The sequence below is a fragment of the Denticeps clupeoides genome, chromosome 5 (assembly GCF_900700375.1).
Source record: "Denticeps clupeoides chromosome 5, fDenClu1.1, whole genome shotgun sequence".
Classification (NCBI taxonomy): domain Eukaryota; kingdom Metazoa; phylum Chordata; class Actinopteri; order Clupeiformes; family Denticipitidae; genus Denticeps; species Denticeps clupeoides.
The window spans coordinates 358,992-376,979 of record NC_041711.1 but is presented as its reverse complement, the minus strand read 5'-3'; the positions used below and the strand labels follow the sequence as shown (position 1 = coordinate 376,979).

Below are 17,988 nucleotides of genomic sequence, written 5' to 3'. Positions count from 1 at the left end.
CTGCTCTAGATGCCTATACATCCCAGTGATGTATTTCAGTGATTTATATTTCATGTTATTCGAACAGTCAACATTTAACTGTATTATATCTATGCTTTATGTTTTGTTGCATGCTGTGTTCTGCTTATCTGTCAATGTATGATTGATGTAATTACCCTTTTCTCCCATTTTACCGTATGTTAAAAGATTGAGGACTTGCTGGAAAAACCTTTCCAAGCAACACTGGTATTTCGCAGAATGAGGTGGACTTGTGTTTTGGTGGGGTGTAATAGTCTAGTATTATAGAAATAATTCTTATTTTATTAAAAAAAAAATCTTTATCAAACCTTTTTTTTTTTTTTTTTCTAGGAAATACTAATGTTCTGAATAGGGATGCATCGATCCAATACGTATATAGGATATCGATCAAATAAGGATCTTGTGTCAATCTAAGAAACCGATCTATTCAGTTAAATTGTAGGTTATTAAATGTTTTAAAAATGTGTGCATACGCCATCCTCCAAGCGCGCTCTGAGTTAAAGCCAGTCGCGTTGCACCCGTTGATTACATTTTTCGCTGTGTGGCCAGCGACTCGGCGAGCGATACTTCAACTTGTGTAGGATGGCCATGACGTGATGAATGTTTGAGCAGCTCCAAAAACCTAGCATCCCTAGTTTATCTTTGTTTAATACTTAATATGCATTGTGTCCTTTTGTGGCCATAGTCCCTTTTATGGCAAGTTGGTCCTATTTATGAAATGGGCAGTTGTAGGAACTTGTAACATGGGTCTGGCTGCACTGTCTTCACTGCGCTCCACAGATGGCTGCCTCCGCACAATATTCATTAAAAATAAGAATTTCATATATTTGGGGCAATGGTGTTCCCTCTCCTTATACTGGGCGGCATTCATGGCGACCCACTGCTCACAGTGGGTGATGGGTGAAATGTATTTATGTTTCATAATGACAAATAAAGGAAAGTATTAATGATAACATGTCCAGTAGACCTCTCTCTCAGATCAACACTGGTCATAGTTACTCCAGATACCACCATCATGCATTTCTTTCATGTAAGAAATGCAGAAGCTATTTGGTTTTTGTGTGTGTGTCTCTGTGTGAGTGTGAAAGAGAGAACGATTTAGATATTTTCCTTATGCAGGCTGTTATATTCTGCCGTTTGTGTGGAAACTAGTGGAAATTAGTGGAAATAGTTTTAACGTTCATAGTACGTGTGTGTGTGTGTGTGTGTGTGTGTGTGTGTGAGCACCTGAGGGGTGTTCCATAAAACTGATTGAGTTAAGTTTGAAGTCATGATCGTCCAATCTTATGGCTCCTTTCCGAGTTTCCTATTGGACTGTCATGACTGAGAAATCCTGTTTTGTGGAACACCTTCCCAATAAGGTAAGTTCTTTTTTTTATATTTTATCTGGCGGGCCATTTTTTATTCAATAGCAGTTCTTGCAAATAATTTTGTATTTTCTGTCAGAAAAACATTCCCCAAATGAAATTCTTATATATTCATATTCTTCATTTATGTATAATATTCTCTATGCCTTTTTTTCTCTAATTTTAATTGTACACTTAATTTAGTTTTATTTTGTTATTTGTCCTGCTTTTGTTACCCCTGTCCCGGTTTGGGCACCAGAGCTCATATCAGGTGCAGGGTGCGGACTTGTCCTGGGCGGGGCACCACCCTACCGCAGTGTGCCTGTCACTGTCCTGTGGTTCACTTCGTCAAAGGACTACAACCCATTAACTGAATGAACTGACATTTTTTTGGACTCCTAGTTTAATTTGTGTGACCGTGAAATCTAAAAAATATTATGTACTGAACTACAAATAGCGATGACTGTCCAAACTATGAGTGAAAATTTAGCATTACAATTAAATAATATATAAACCAATCTGGAAACAACTTCAGCAAACACTAACTAAATATAAGTGTATTACCTGCATTGCTTAATCTGTCACAGTTGTCTTGACATGGAAATGCTTGTCTGACCCTTAATCTTAGCTGAAACATACATTACATGAATTTCTTCGTCACATTTGACTATAACTGTTTAGAATGGGGTGGGTAACAGTTCTCTCATTTTACAGGCTCACAATAAATCTTATTTAATATTTGATCTAATATTTATTAAGAATGCTAATTAGATTTGCCTCCAAGCAGTGCCATAGTCACAACTGTCCTGGAATCAGATTGGAAGGCTGCTAGAGGCACCGTTTCTGGCAGCTTCTGTGTTCTAAGGAGATGCATGTCTTCATTTAGTCACATTCACAAACCCCATCACTTGTATCCATCGTAGACAATCCCAGTGTATATACCAGTGTATTAATAATGTATCCCCAAAAGAGTATTACTATATTTTGTCATGTCTAGTTTGATCTGTCTGTCTGTTCTCTCATATATATATATATATAGTTAGATGTCATTTTTCATCCCACCTCTACTTACATCAACTTTACATTTTATTTTCTGATCACATGTAATGCAAATTCCCATGCCAGTTATTTTGTATACCCATGCATACATTCATATCCCCATGCATATTTCTTCTTTGATGTGTGATGTACCTGTATTTGCCAATGAAATTGATTTTTGTGCTTTGCTTTGATCATGATGATGCTCAGTTTCACCTGCATTTCTCTCTTGATTTAAGACACCCTCTTTTCCTCAAGGCTCACTTTTGAACACTTTTCTTCACTTCCAGAGAGAACAGGATATGAGAATGGGTGAAATGGGCCCCCGTGGAGGAATTAATATGGGAGGTAGGGTCATAAATATGACTCCATGTGATCCTGGACAGGCTGTGTGAGGCTTGTATTCTTTTGACAGATTTGGGACTGCACATCGCTCCTACTGTACTGTCCATGCTCGGGAACATGAGTGGTGCTTAAACCTCTTTGCTCTGCATTGATGGCTTCAGTGGTGAATGAAGGCTGTTTGTGGCATTTTTGGCACTGAAGTGGGATTTGTTTTCCAATTTTTCACATTTTCTTCCCACTTCTGGACATCTGTAGATTTCTCTCGTCTCTCGATTCAAACGACAGGGTGGAAATAACTAGCATCTTATGCATCTTCTGAATGTGCGCTCAGACAATAGTTTCCTGCATCTCCTGGGAAATTGAAGCCTTTTTTAATGATACGACCTCACAGCTTTCTTTAGTCACAGTCCTGGTTTTCAAATGTGCGCGTGAAAACCTGCAGTCACGGTCATTATCACATCTCTTCCGTCGAGAGAATGCTTTTCTAATATCCTTTATGTATTCTGAAAGTTTTTTGCTTATTGGGTGTTTTGGACCTTTAAGATCACCCCAGTTAGAACATGTTCTGCCAGCTGTGCTTTCATGCTCAGTCCAGCCTTTTCACTTGCAGGATTGAAGGGTGCAAAGTAAGCCAGTTTCTAAAGATTTCAGTATTTAATAGATTAAATTTGTTTAAAACACGACAAAGGTGATCAGTGTAACCTCCTGACTAAAGGTGGAAGCAACATAAAAGGGGAGACCACATGGAAGGCAATTTAAAAATAATTTATTTTGAACATCCATAGAGTACTTAAAAACATGACAATTTGGCAACAACTGGGATCTGCTGTTCAGAATTTCCTGCCCCCTGCTGGTCACCTGGGGAAAAACAACAAACGAGGCAGAGCAGACAGGGCAGAGCGTAGGTGTCTCCCCAATCACAAATCCCACCTGTCCCACAAACATGGTGCCAGAACAAGCAATTTAAGGTCAGGCAGGTGTAGACCGAGGGAAGCAAGAAGGCCCCGGTCATACAGGTCAACGGGAGCATGCAACAAGGCATCATGTTCTCCTGATGTCGCCCCATTAGGTTAAAGGCCGTAATGTCCATCGCGTCAGGTGTTGATCAGAGTTCTGCGACGAACACAAGAATGTATCCAACCCCGCAACAACATTCAACTGTTGGAAGGTTGAAGGCACGTTTCTGAGCCCAAAGCTCATCACTGTATATGAATTCAGCCCAGAGGATCTCACAAAGGCAGATATTTCTGGTGGAACCTGAAAATACCCTTTTTAACAAATTAAATTTGCTGACAATATGTGCTGACCCCTCCTGAACAACACATTCCGGTTCAGTCATGGTATTTTCTTTCCTATAATCTGTCTAAAGCCGAAAGGTGGAATCAGGTTTAACCAGTAAGCACGGTTAAACAGAAATTCACACAGTGCAGATTTCAAGGACTCACAGTTATCCAGATTTATTTACAATCACTTGTGACTGGTACTGTCCCCCTGAAGTCTTGCTCACTGGGTCTTCTGCCCACTCAGCTACTACCACCCAAATACCGGCGAGTATTATGTTTTTTTTTTTTTAAATCACCTCTCAGAATTTATCAGGCACCACCACCTGCACCACCGTATCTCCCCCATTTCTGCTGGCAAAAGATGACTAGTTATACAACTACAGGCCATCCTGATCCAAATACACTCTACCGAACCTGACAGTGTTCCTTATTACAGCCAACAAGTCCACCAACGTAGCATCCGGTTTCTTTGAAAGGATTAGATTTTCTACATCTTGTTACTGTGTTGAACAGTCTTACAGCACAGGGGTAAAAGCTGTTTCTAAAATGTACTTTTTGTATTGTCCTTAGTCTCCTGCCAGATGGTGAAAAAGGGACAGTGGAGGGTGGTTACATTCCTCCATTCTTTCTCTTTCTGAGACAGCGCATGGTTTAAATAGTGTGTCCCTGACCACATGGTTCCCTACCATATTGTTGCACAGAATAACGTCCACTCCATGCATTGACCCCATGCAATCCAATCCCCTGGATCGATACAGAGCTTCCAGAATCAGGCAAAGCCAACTGTAATATAAAAAAAAAAAAACTCCCGGGTCTTTCAGTATTTTACAAGGGACATTGTGAGGTTCCCCCTGCAATGACACAAACCCTGTTGTAATGAAAAGAGAATATCAACCAAATCAATCCCCTTTTTCGTATTCTCTACCTGCTGAGGTTTGGGCTCAATCAATAACTCTGCCTGCAATGTGTTCACATCTCGCACCGGGCTGCACATTCCAAACGCCCCAGTTGAACGCCGTGGCTTGGTGGCCCAAAATGCACGTCCCACAGACTCAGGTTACCTCTCTCTTCCGCATAGTGACAATAGTGACATTTATCAATCTCTTGCCAACTGGACAGGTGAACAAGAGTTTCAATGAGTCTAGGAGTTCTTCCAGCAACGCTCTTCCAGCAACGCACTCTAATGTGTGAACAATATCCACCTCCCACACAACCAGCACCCAGTCACACGTATACCACTTCTGCTCGACTTCTGCTCCCATGGTCCTTAGCCCCAAAAAACATGTGGTATCCCCAACTAACAATGTCAGTCAACACCAAAATGCCAAAAAATCCACTATAGAGGGAAGAAAGCCACACATTCAAAATCGAAATTTTAGAACCATGGAGGTGAAGGTGAAAGCAACATAAATACGGAAGGCAATTTAACAGTTACTCAAAAACGTGCAATTATTCCTTCCCATGCAAGGAGGACCAGCACTTTAAAGCAAACAAGCCATGGTTGGGAAAGAAGGAATGGATCACATGATCTCACCTCATGACAAGCTTTCAATAACTGCTCCTAAATAGCTCCCTCTAATATGAATTCCCTGCCCCCTGCTTGTCACCTAGTAAAAAACACAACAAAGTAGACAGGGCGGAGCACAGGTCCCCAACATACTTTCCATAACAGTATGAAAAGTATATGACACCTCAAGGTAGGGTTGGTAGTACCCTAGTGGGTAACACACATACTTGCCTATAACCCAGAAGTCAGAGGATTTGTCCATTTCTATCAAGACTGGCTACTCAGATACTTGTCCAATCTCTGGTCATTTCTACATTGGACTACTGTGATTCTCTCCTGGCTGGTCTTCACCTTAGTGCTTCTAGACCTCTCCATCTTATCCAGAACGCTGCAGCATGTCTTATCAACCTTACCAAATTCTACCTGGCAACTAATGGTCATCACCCTCCTACCCCTGATATCTTGGCACTCGTTGCTCTGCATCTTTATCTCTCCGATCCTCCAGCACTGCTCGACTGGTACCACCATCTAGAAAAAAAAAAGAAAGGCAGAAACCTTGGCAAGGAGTGGTGCAGGAAGGGATGCCCTTGCCGGGGTAGAGTGAGCCTGTAATTGATGTCAGTGCAGGGTTGGTGATGATTTGTCCAAGGAAAAAATGTCCAACAAGAGTCGTGCCGACCATTATCTCTTCAGCAGGTCATTTTACTGAGACAGCCCTTCTGACTGTTTCTGAAAAGCTATATGTGGCCAGATCAGCATAACTTTCTGCAGCATTTCACACAGTCAGATTAGACTCTCCTGTCCATCCTGAAGAGGCTTGGAATTCGGGGTATGGCAGTGGTTTGATTCCAACCCTGATGAGCGGTATAACCAAGTGCCTTGGAAAGGATCCACTTCTGCTTCATGCAGACTCTCCACTGCTGTCCCTCAGGGCTCAGTACTCGGTCCTCTCCTTTTCTTCTTCTACACTAGATCACTTGGTGAGGTCATTTCCTCACATGGGTTGTCCTACCACTGCAATGCAGACAATACAAAACTCATCTTCTCTTTTCCTCCCTCAGATGTACATGCCGCTTCAAAAATCTCTGCATGTCAAACATTTCATCTTGGATTAAAAAAAAAAAATGGCAGCCCATCATCTAAATCTCACATGACCAATCTTTCCTGCTAATGTAGATTCCTTCTTTACAAAATCAGACATATTATGAATCAACACGCCACCCAGATGCTTGTTAATTTCCTAGAAACCTCACGACTGGATTACTGAAACTCCCGTCTAGCAGGTCTGCCTCTGAATACCTTCCGGCCTCTACAGCTAATAGAGGAACGCAGCAGCACCTCCACAAATTCTCAGACACCTCTGCTACGTTCCCTCCACTGGCTCCCGTTAGCTGTCCGCATCAGACTCAAAATACTGATGCTGGCCTACAAAGCCAAACATGGGGTTTTACATTCTACCTCAGACCCCTTATTACACCTCGCATTGCACCTTGCACTTTGTGGTTCATTCCACCTTGTGGTGGAATGAACTTCCCCTCGAGGTCAGAACAGCTCAGTCGCTGAACTTGAATGAATATTCAATTCAAACAGCAGCTTAAGACTGTCCTTCTTAGAGAATACTTTGACCAACTTGTAACTTTATGTAAGAAAAACTACAACAGAGTGAAATAAAAGGATTGCATTCATGGTTTGAGTCCTAGTGAACCAGTACTGATCACTTCATTGATTGTAACGTGGAAGCACGTTGTAAGTCGCTCTGGATAAGGGCGTCTATATTTATTAAAAAATCTGTTTAGTTTGGAGTGGTTATGCGAACAGTATCGAACAAACATTGTGTATCACAATGACAATCACTTAACTTTCACTTTGTTTCATCGGTGAGGCAGTCATACGGTCACTGTTGGACATAGCCAAATGTTGATTGAAAATTTTTTTTTTGGACCGGAAATGCATTTTTACCTGCTGAAACAATTTGATAAAATTGGTAAAACAAATTTCACTATTTCATAGAGACTGTGCAATGTTTATGCCGTCTTCTCATTGCTCATTTTCTGTTTAACTGTACCAGTGGAGAAAGATCCGACTGTACCCAATATGCTCCAGTGCAGGAATTGGTTTCTGCTGTAACTTTCCAGATTAAATGTATGTCTGTGGAAAGAACCTCTACTGGGCTCTTGTCAAATTTACCATGCATGCCTGAATGTGTGTGTGTGTGTGTGTGTGTGTGTGTGTGTGTGTGTGTGTGTGTTAGAGATATAAAGAGAGTGAATGACTATGCCGTAGCTCTATTGGCATAAACATAGCTATAGAAATCATATCACTTGAAGAATATGACATGAAGGCCATGAATCGCAATACGAATTGCTTGTAGCCTTTTCTTTTTCCTTTTTTTGCGGCCAGCTTGACTTCCACACATCATGTGTTGCTGATATTCTGGTTCTTTTTGTATAATTATTTTCTGCTTGTATCTAGAAGGTATGATTATATGTGCAGTCCCAAAATGTATTGGAAGGAAAAGTCTTGAGAGTTTATTTAGCCAAGATGATGCAACGTCCTCACATAGACTGTCCAGCTTGTCCCGATGATGCTAGACTGGCTATTCAGTGCAACCATGCGTTGTCTCGCGTAGATACTTATAACACTGGTGCTCCAGCCGGTGGCAACCAGGGTCCCTCTCAAATGATGGGTATGGGAATGACTGGCCGGGGTGGAGCCATGGGGCCTGAGGGAGCCACAAATATGGGAACTCCAATGATGCCTGATAACGGAGCCATGGTAATGTATTGTTTGTTCTTTTGTTTGTCACCTTTCAACCTGTGTTTGATTATTTTTTATTACCTTGTTGCTGAGTGGCAGCCTCTCCTCCAAACTTTTCCTGTCTCTTTCCTTCCTATCTCCTCTTCCTCTCCAGCTTTATATTGTTGTTTAAGCAACATTACAATTGGACATTATGGGCTTTTCAATTTTTGTCCTACAGCACTCTGTCAGTCCTTCAATTTGTACGAACTAAATACAGTACAAACATTTGGATGTGCTTACTACCTTTTTATAATAACATTTTACAATCCAAAGTAATGATGGGAACAATGCGAGGATTATGTTGAATGGTTTAGCATATCATCAGATCATGGCAGTTGTCTGGACCTTAGTAGGTACCGTTTGGTGATGCAATTTCACAATTAGTTGATTATGCCCTGAGTTTAATCTTAATTAGTCTTGCCTAATTTACATTTTTAATAAAATCAAAGCAAACATAAATGCTGGCAGAGTATTCAATAAAGATGACATTTTACAGTTCATGAACAAGATTCATAGATGTGATGGCTCTGCCATGAGAGACGTTTACAGTGATGTTCCAGAAGAAATTTCAGAGCTATTGAATGTTGTCTAACCCTTAATGCCATACTCTATGCCATACTAGGTCAAATGTTCTGAATGAAATATGTGCATATTATGTCTAAGTATCCGTTTTGTACTATAATGCCTTATTTCATTCGAACAACACTGAATTTCATAGGAATAGCATGTTTTTGTTAATATTTGTATTGATAAAGCAAATGTTAACAGAAACATCTATGTTCCCTCTTGTTGATCGTGTTCCACCACTCACGTGTATTTTTCATCGGTGGGATGCACCAAAGGTTGAGAACTGTATGTTTAAACAACATCACCATTATTTTCTGGTCTACAAAAGGCCGGTTTTCTCAAAACTGCGGGGTGTCATTCGGGTCAACAAGGTAATTAATGTATTTCCGACAAGCATATTGAAATATTACTTGCAGTTGAAAAGCAATTATAATTTGCTTTATACTTAATGCATTATCTGTCTTAGATATGATGTGGATGTAAAAGTACATTTCCAACCTTATAAGCTTCCAATAAGGTAGCTGCATAAATGTGCACACCCTTTACCTAATATTTAGTCGAAGCACTTCTTGGTTTAATTCCAGATGTACGTCTTTACTTGTTAATCTGCACTGGCATCTTCAGGTCACCTCATAGGTTTTCTTTTGGATTTATGTCTGGGTTCGAGAGCTATGGTCACCACCATGGTCCACCGTGGGGATGGACTTCTTTTGGTGGCGCTTTGTTGTATTTCTGACCAGGTTTAGCCAGGCCTGGACGATTCTTTGTAAGAAAAGGCCTTCCATGTTTCAGCCGTGAGATCCCGCCCTGTAAACTGAGTAAATGGCAGAGGAGCTTTACTAAGACAACTGAACGTTACTGAATGTTAAAGGGTTAGGGTTAGACTGAATGCTGTAATTAAATCAAAAGGTGCTTCGTTTTTCCCGTATCTAAAACAGGGGTGTGTACTCTTTGTATGTCCACTGTATGTGATAATTCATAAAAATGCCAGTGGTGTGTAGACATGCTGGAAAGCTGGCTGGTGTTAATCTATCTTTAAGGAGCAGAAATAAATCAGAAACCATTTACAGTCGTTCTAGCATGTATATTCCACTGTTGTAAGTAGAAAACATGTTCTAATTGAATGATTCCTCTCTTTTTCCCTTTTGGCCGTGGTGATGATGACTCCACTGCTTTTCACATTTTTCATCTTGGTGCCAAATCCGTTGTTGAACTGAACTTACCACGGACTTTGATGTTGGGGGTAAATACCACCGTGCTCTTTGGCTGTTGTAACTTGGACCACGCAACGTAGCGCAACGAGAGATACCCTCATGGTGGTCCTCCTCAGATGAGCTCCCCTATGGGCGGCCGTCCGGGAGTCGACTCCCCGCAGCAGCAGCAGCAGCAGCCTGTGGTTGGTGGGGCGGGTCCCCTGGCAGGCGTGGCTGGACCTGGGGCTTTTGGGAGGGGCAACCCAGGTGGGGGCAACTTTGAAGGCCCCAATAACAAGCGACGGAGGTTCTGACTTCTTTTTTTTCTTCTTCTTTTTATATTTGTGTAAACTATGGCTGTCTAGTCCTGCCGTACCTGAACACCTCCATTCTAGCATTATAGGATTCCTTTCACACTTCCTGTTGTCTGGCTCCCTTACATTTACTTTTTGGTTCTACATAAAATGTGATTAACATCGGGCTCTGCTCATGCTAGTTGTATAATGTGACAATGCACTCGAACGCAGCCCTTCAGAACCAAGATAAAGCTGCGTTCCCCCCCGACGAGAGACTGCTTGCTCTGTACCATTTTATTCTGTCTTTGCTTAATCACACCTTTAGTGATGTATGAATAGATGTGTGTAAGTTGTGTACCTGCATGGTTTTCTTTCAGTGACTTTACTTTTTGCATTCTGTTATAGAACAGATGTTAATAAAATGATTTAAAATGTATTTATTTGGCTGCCAGGAAGCGTTTAAATCCACGTGGAGCGCAGCATGAATCAGATCGACGTACGGGGAGTGTGTATTTGGAACATCCAGATCTGTAGACTAGCAGATCGAATGAACAACCATTGAAGGCGTTTCCACCCCAGAGCGGTTCTTCTTCAGAACCGGCCTGTCATCAAGTCCCCCGGACAAGAGTCTTACTCAGGGCTGCATTGGTTGTGTGTGTGTGTGTGTGTGTGTGTGTGTTATGACTTTATTGTCATTGCACTGAAGCAGAATTGTACATGTGCAACAGAATTGTGGGGCAACTTCACGGTGCAATCAGACAGATACAGACGACGGTAGTCAGTGGCATACAGACAGCAATGCAGACATTGTACACATTATACACGATGGAAACTCTAGACGACAATGGCGCACAGTTTACAGGTCAGTATTGGAGCAAAAGTGTGTGTGTGTGTGAGAGAGAGAGAGAGAAATGTTGTCCCCATTAAAAAGTTCCCAGAGTCCCTGGGGTGGAAACTTTATCACAGGTTGACAAAATCAAGGTTGTGAAAGTGTCTGGAGCCTAAAAGAGTCCAGTTGTTTCAAAATGAAAATCATTCCAAATTCCATTTCAGTGTTCCAAAGCCAGGCTCTCATGTAGAAGAATAATTAAAATAAAATGCGTAAAAAAAGATGCTTCACACAAAATAAAATGATTCTGAATCAGCAATAGTTTTTACAATAATTTATTTGCATCAATATTTTTCAGGTGTGTGTAACCAGTCACTGCATTTGCAGCATGAATTTCCTCTGCATCTCAGTAGGTTTCAGTCAGGTATTGAAATTAGGGCCTTTTGAAATTGTGTTAAAGGTTCTGACATGATTTTTTTTTCTTTTTTTTCTGCATTTATATATCGGTCTTTTTGGTCCCCCAATACTGTATCTGAAGTCTCTTTCTGAAATTCAGCCTGGGTTTTTCCAGAAAAAAGAAAATGAACCCGCTGGTTCTTGTGACTGAACAAAAAAAAATAATTTGTGCTCTTTTTTTTTTTTTTTATCCAATAACTGAGCAACTGCGATGCTTCACACGTTTGGAAGCCATGACGGTCGGTGAAGATCATGTTTTAGGGGAGGGGCGGGAAAAGCATGTGAAACGGGAGGTAACCTTTCCCCTTATGACGTCATAAGGGGACAAATTCCAGATCCGACCGTCTGAGATGCAGCTCTCTGAACGGTGAAGCAGAACGACCAAAACACTCTTTACACCCACCGCCATTTCTAGCCACTGCAGGACCATAGACAGACCAGGGGAACTCATATTATTGTTAAATCATCTCACAAAGTGACATTTTCATGATCGGGGACCTTTTACTGTAGATCATGTGTTTCCACTTCATAACAGTAGGCTGTAAGTTTACTGCTGTACACCACTAACTCACACACAACAGCATGAAGCCGTTTGATGGCGTTGACTGGTGAGCTGTGGACAGTGATCATCATTTGCACCCCTTCTTATGACCTTTTGCTGTTTGATATTGATTAAATATCATATTTTGGTTCATATAGATTTTCTTTAGACCGCATTGCATAAATCCTGTATGGCAGCTGTGCATTTTATTTCATGTTTTTGCGCCTGTTTACACATTTGAAAAGAAGTGAACGTTGCAGAACATCCTAATGCTAATTTTACAAGAACCCTTGTGGACTGAAAGCTGCTTCGCGCCAGAAGGACACGGCAGAGAACCCAGGTAATATGCAGATGGGGTGTGGCTTGTCAAAATCATCTTGATTTTGTCCAGTGGACGCTTGTCCCCACCCCAGTTACTGCAGCGCCTGTTGGATGTATGCCTGTCTGTCTGTTCTTTTTAACCATGATTACCGTCACTACCAGCATCCCGACATGAAGTTCCATTTAAAATATGACCTGTCCTGTTCTTGACTAATTATCAGGTAAGGGGACGGGGGACGCGCTAGTGGTTGGCAGGGAGGGCAGGTGCGGATCCCCCCCCACAGTACTGCACCGGAAGACTACAGGCTTTACTCAGGAACGACGTGCAGGGGCGCATTCCGCATCGGAGGACTGGTTGGAATCTTGGTCGTGTCTGGAAGGACCGGGAACCAGTAGGACCATCCAGATAGCGAAGTCAGAAGAAAAGGGCTCGCAGCAGACGTGACGCTTTGCGGTTGGTCCAGGGCGTGGTCCTCTAGGTGCCCTCTGGTGGGCTCACCACTCTATCAGCCGTGATGAGTAGATGAGTCCTCCATAGCTGTGGTGTGTGTGTGTGGAACCGTGTCTGTAATATGACCCGCTGCTAGATTCTCAGGAAGAAAGTCTGAGACGAGGCGGGCTGGTTATTCTTCACTGAAGCACAGGTTAATGAGAGGAATAAAGTCACACACACACACACACACAGGGTTCTTATACCTTCCTGTCTACTGTGTAGGTCTGAACAGGCAGAACATCCAATGGACACATCAGAGCTGAAAAAACAGCAGAACATGAGCTACATAAAAGTAGAAAAAATGTTTGCTTCTGGCTAAATAGTTTTGAAGGTGGTTTCAGATCATTACATTACATTTACAGCATTTACCAGACGCCCTTACCCAGAGCGACTTACAATCAGTAGTTACAGGGACAGTCCCCCCCTGGAGACACTCAGGGTTAAGTGTCTTGCTCAGGGACACGATGGTAGTAAGTGGGGTTTGAACCTGGGTCTCCTGGTTCACAGGCGAGTGTGTTACCCGCTAGGCTACTACCACCCTACTTCACTGCTGTGTTCTGTGCTTTTTTAGCATGAATATCTATTTCTTTATAAATTAGTTCTTCTGCTCCCTTTTACAAGTTGTGTGAACTTTTAAATGAACTTTTGGTAAATAAACAGTGTGAAATATGGAGCTACACGCAGGCCGCTTTCTTCTGGAGAACATGTTCAGTTGGTGGAACAGACGTTACTCGGGATTGGGTGTCTGGATTCGTTTGTGCTGAAATTGAGATTCTGGTTTGGATTTCACCCCCTGGTAATAATCCATAAAAACACTGTTAAGAAATAAAATTTCAATGAATAAAAAAGGATTGATGAGTTGTATGATTTTTGAATAATTAATAAAATGTATTTGGAAATATGGCAGTCAGTCCCAATCTCATTTATATCATATATGTATGTATATATATATATATATATCCTAGGTACCTGTTTTTTATTATATAAATCAGGTTAGTAATGCCCATTGAGACATATTGTATGTGATTTTGGGCTATATAAGAAATAAATGTTGTTGTTGTAGTTTATTAGTTGGATTTGTGAATGAAATTCACATTTTTATATGTTTTTGGTGTGGTTGCTCACATTCCAGGTCATGTTGGAGTGGCTACAGGTTGGACTTTTAATACTTTTGTAAAAAGTATTTTATTATATGTGTATTTGGAGACTGAGGTTCCGTTTGTCTTAATGAATGTTTAACTCTTGGTGTACTGAGCAGCATGTTCAAGGTTCTCTCACCATGAACTTTGCCTTCTGGAGATCTGCTCATTGTACACATGCAGAGTGGAAAGTGACTGGAACATCCAGGGCTCTTTCTTCCTCTGGTCAGATGACACGTCTTGTGTTTCCTTTTCAGGAGAACTTTCCCTTGAAGACCATGTTGCAGAGGTGACCATGCTGGGAAGTTCTTGCTGTGTACACAGACCTCCAGGTAATGTGGACTCGTCTGTTTATAACTGTTGTCCCTGCATATCCAGTAGGTGGCGCTGTTTTATTAATTATTGCCCTGGACAGGTCACCTTCTGACCATCTTCATTATGTTTATACTCCACTGAACTTAATAAAAGTTTCTATTATTTCAAGTTTTTGGTTGTGTGTGTTATTTGGAGCTTTTTAATGAAGTTATGACCACATTATCACATCCGAGCACATCATAGGAATTCCATCAGCCTGGTACTCAAGCATCACATGACAGGACAGGGCAGGACAGGCAGGAGAGAGCACGTCCTCCAGGCCTGGGAAAGATGAGATATAAATGGAGACGTTAAAGGACCTCAGAGCTTCATTAATGAATTTCAGTCATATTCAGTTTGTACTTCTGTTCCCTGAGGAGTGAAACTTGAACTCTGCGTCTGAAACATTCTCCTGATTGTATCTTCTGTCTTGGGACTCGATGTTCTCTTCTGAAATCTAAAAACCAATAGAGACTGTGGGTTTTGTCACCTCTGGCGCTTCTTGTGTGTGTAGGCTTTAATGCCACTGCCTGTCGTCACCTGACGAGTCTGGAGATGTGATACCCGGTAAGTGTCCCACTTGGCATGAACCCTCCCGTTTACCCTCCGGCTCGTGCTCACATTGTTGAGCTGCGCCGCCTTGCATGGACCTTCTGTTATTAGAAAAGAAATGGGACACCAGCAGCAGAGACGTCCGCAGGATACAGGGGACCCAAGGAGATGGTCCTCAGCGCTGGTTAAGGTCACTTCTGACCTGACTACAGGGGACCACGGCCACTAAAGGTCATCAGAGCTGGAGGTGGACGCTCTGCTCCAATTGGAGCTGCTTTTCATTCTTCATTTCAGTTAAATGAGTGCAGAGTTTGTCAGTTCATGTCCTGCATCGATCCACGTCCTAGTAGACACCACTACACCCTAACTTCTACCCCAGTAGAGCAGAAATAGACCACAGCAAGTTCTCAACTTCTCCACATTCTGACCCAGAACTACATGGATGTGTGTGTGATTGTAAAATAAATTGCGCCGCCAGAAATGACAAATTGAAAGATTCGTCCCATTAAATAGGTTGAATTTGATTAATTCTGCTGCAGCTCATCTGACTGTCAAAGCAATAAATATTCTATCTAAAAATAATGTATACCATGCAACTAGGTCAATAATACTGGGACAGAGGAGATGAAGAGGATGGAACTGACAAAGGCTTGGTGAGGAGAACATCTCCAGTGGTAAACAGGCCGAATTTCATCATGTCCACGTCCCCTCTGTCTTGAATAAACAGATGAATATCAGTATTTATACACAAGAGGATTATTCACTCGGCATAAAGTGATTTGATTGTTTGCTGCTGATCGGATTTTACCGTGGACCACATGTCTCGCATGTGACGCTGTGGACGGGTTCTTTCTAAATGTACTAAAATGGCTGATGAGCGTCCCGATCCACTTCTTCAAACCCACATCATCCAGTTTCATTTCACACATTTCTTTACCGCGTGCTGTTAGAGTTACAGTATTTACCAGATGTAATTATCCAGAGCGTCTTACAGTCAGTATTTACAGGGACAGTCCTGCTCAGGGACACGTTGGTAGTAATCATTTTAAAAATCATGTTCCATCTGATGTCTGAAATGGAGTTTGAAGGGGGACTGGAACTGACTTGAGTTGCTCTACTGACTGGTCTCAGGCGATGACCCATCGGGTGGAGTCAACAGACAGGCCACACCCCTGATGGACACTGGGGTACCAGGTCCTCTGGCTTCTCATTTCATGTGACTAGTGATCAATTTGCTCAACGCTCATTACTTCGTGTTAATTTACTTTTCCCCTTTTTAAAATTCATTCTTCTTCTTCTTTAGCCAGGCTTGTGACAAACAATGCATTCTGGGAGAAAGCGTACGAGTACGAGGAGAAGAGGCTGATGATGAGCTCTGAATCTGCATGGGCCCAACAGAGTAATGAAGATGTCGGGACGCCTCCTCCCTGCGGGGTATTTTTAGAGGATAATCATGTGATTCACTTACTGCTGCCACAGCTCACAGCTCTGGAAACAAAGGAGAATGTTGTTTTTATGGTGGAACTCCTTTTAACCAAATCCCTTCCTTCTCATATCCCAGCAGTGCCTGGAATAACCTCATAAATCAGTTTTTTAACGTGACGTGAACATCAGTGTGAGACACTGCAGCACAGCACACGGTGACACGGTGAAACGTGTCCTCTGTATTTAACAGCGTTTATCAGGGAGCAGCGTGTGGGGACGGGACCTTCATCAAGGACGTTTACGAAGGAGAGAGAGAGAGAGATATATATATATATATAATTATTTTGGGCAGTGTGTACGCACGTGCGTGTGTAAGTGTTAGATTTGTCTGAAATACTTTTTGAATAAGAGGGTTTTCAACTGCTTTCAAATTGAATATGAAGAGACAGAATATGGACAAAATAGTAAACAATTACAATGGAAATGGGCAGAAGACGTGCACAGTTCACCCAAGACAGACGTGGATGTGCAGCACCCGCTTTCCTGCTGAAATCAGATCAGACCAGGATCAAACCTTCACTTAGTGTTCAAAATTGATCACAAACGCATGTTTGCTGAATATCTATATTTTTATATTTATTTATAGTGGAAAATAAAGTAGGAAATAAGACACGAAGCCTTTCAGGATTTAAAATGTAAAAATTGAACTGAAATATCTGTAGAGTAAAAGATTTGTTCCGGTGCTGCATCTTTAATGAAAATGAAAGTTGTCACTCCCAGACTCCTCCCCTGCGAGATGTACAGTTTATCACGCTCCGTTTTATATGGTTGGAATGACGGCCGGAGCCGCTAGCGACGTGGGCTACCAGGTCCTCTGACTAGTGGTCAATTTGCTCAACACTCATGACTTCATGTTAATTTGGCCGGAGAAGGTTTATCCCCTCGGGGACTCAGGAGATCTCGCCAGAGTTCAGGGAGGGAAAAGAATAAAAATGGGAGCTTGTTGAAACAGATGTCTTCTGTTTTACTGATAATAGTCCAGGTAGAGGAGCGCATCCGAAGTTCTCCAAGATGCATTTCCAACCTGGTCAGCCGGTAAGCGTCCTCTGGACAGCAGGGCAGTTGGGTGGCGGCTCCAGAAGATCTACTGTCTGGGTGCTCATGTAGGTGCATGAGGAAACTCCAGCTAGTACAGAATGCTGCAGCCAGAGTTCTGTTTTCTCTGGTCTTCTGTTAAAGTCCCAGACACAGTGTCAATTATAAAGTCCCTAGTTAGGCTGTCCTAGTGAGGGTACCGGGCCACTGTAGCACCAATATACCACTATAACCACATATTTCAGTATCGGTCGTACAGTGCAACCGTCTGCCGCTGCTTCTGTTTGTTTTTCTCCGAGACACGGAATCAAGCGTCCAGACTACTGGCAGACCCCAGTGAAGAGACCAGCAGATACATCCTGGTTCCTGACAACTGCTTTACAAGGACAAA

At 42.1% G+C, this 17,988-nt stretch overlaps 1 protein-coding gene across 6 annotated transcripts in view; it reads left to right on the top strand.

Moving 5' to 3' along the window:
• Nucleotides 1-17,988, top strand: part of LOC114790610 (paraspeckle component 1-like) — a 35,592-nt gene that overhangs the window by 10,989 nt on the left and 6,615 nt on the right. Inside the window, exons 7-9 of one of the 6 annotated variants that reach the window (XR_003749845.1) lie at nucleotides 14,429-14,503; nucleotides 15,040-15,092; nucleotides 16,381-16,527. Coding sequence is in view for 5 of the 6 variants with exons in the window: in XM_028980813.1 (XP_028836646.1) it covers nucleotides 2,693-2,750; nucleotides 8,167-8,612 (504 nt within the window). In the remaining variant the exon portion in view is untranslated. Of the gene's footprint in view, nucleotides 1-2,692; nucleotides 2,751-8,166; nucleotides 10,829-14,428; nucleotides 14,655-15,039; nucleotides 16,343-16,380; nucleotides 16,528-17,988 lie in introns of those variants that run through there. The other 5 variants (XM_028980814.1, XM_028980817.1, XM_028980813.1 and 2 more) reach the window with 5 other exon arrangements.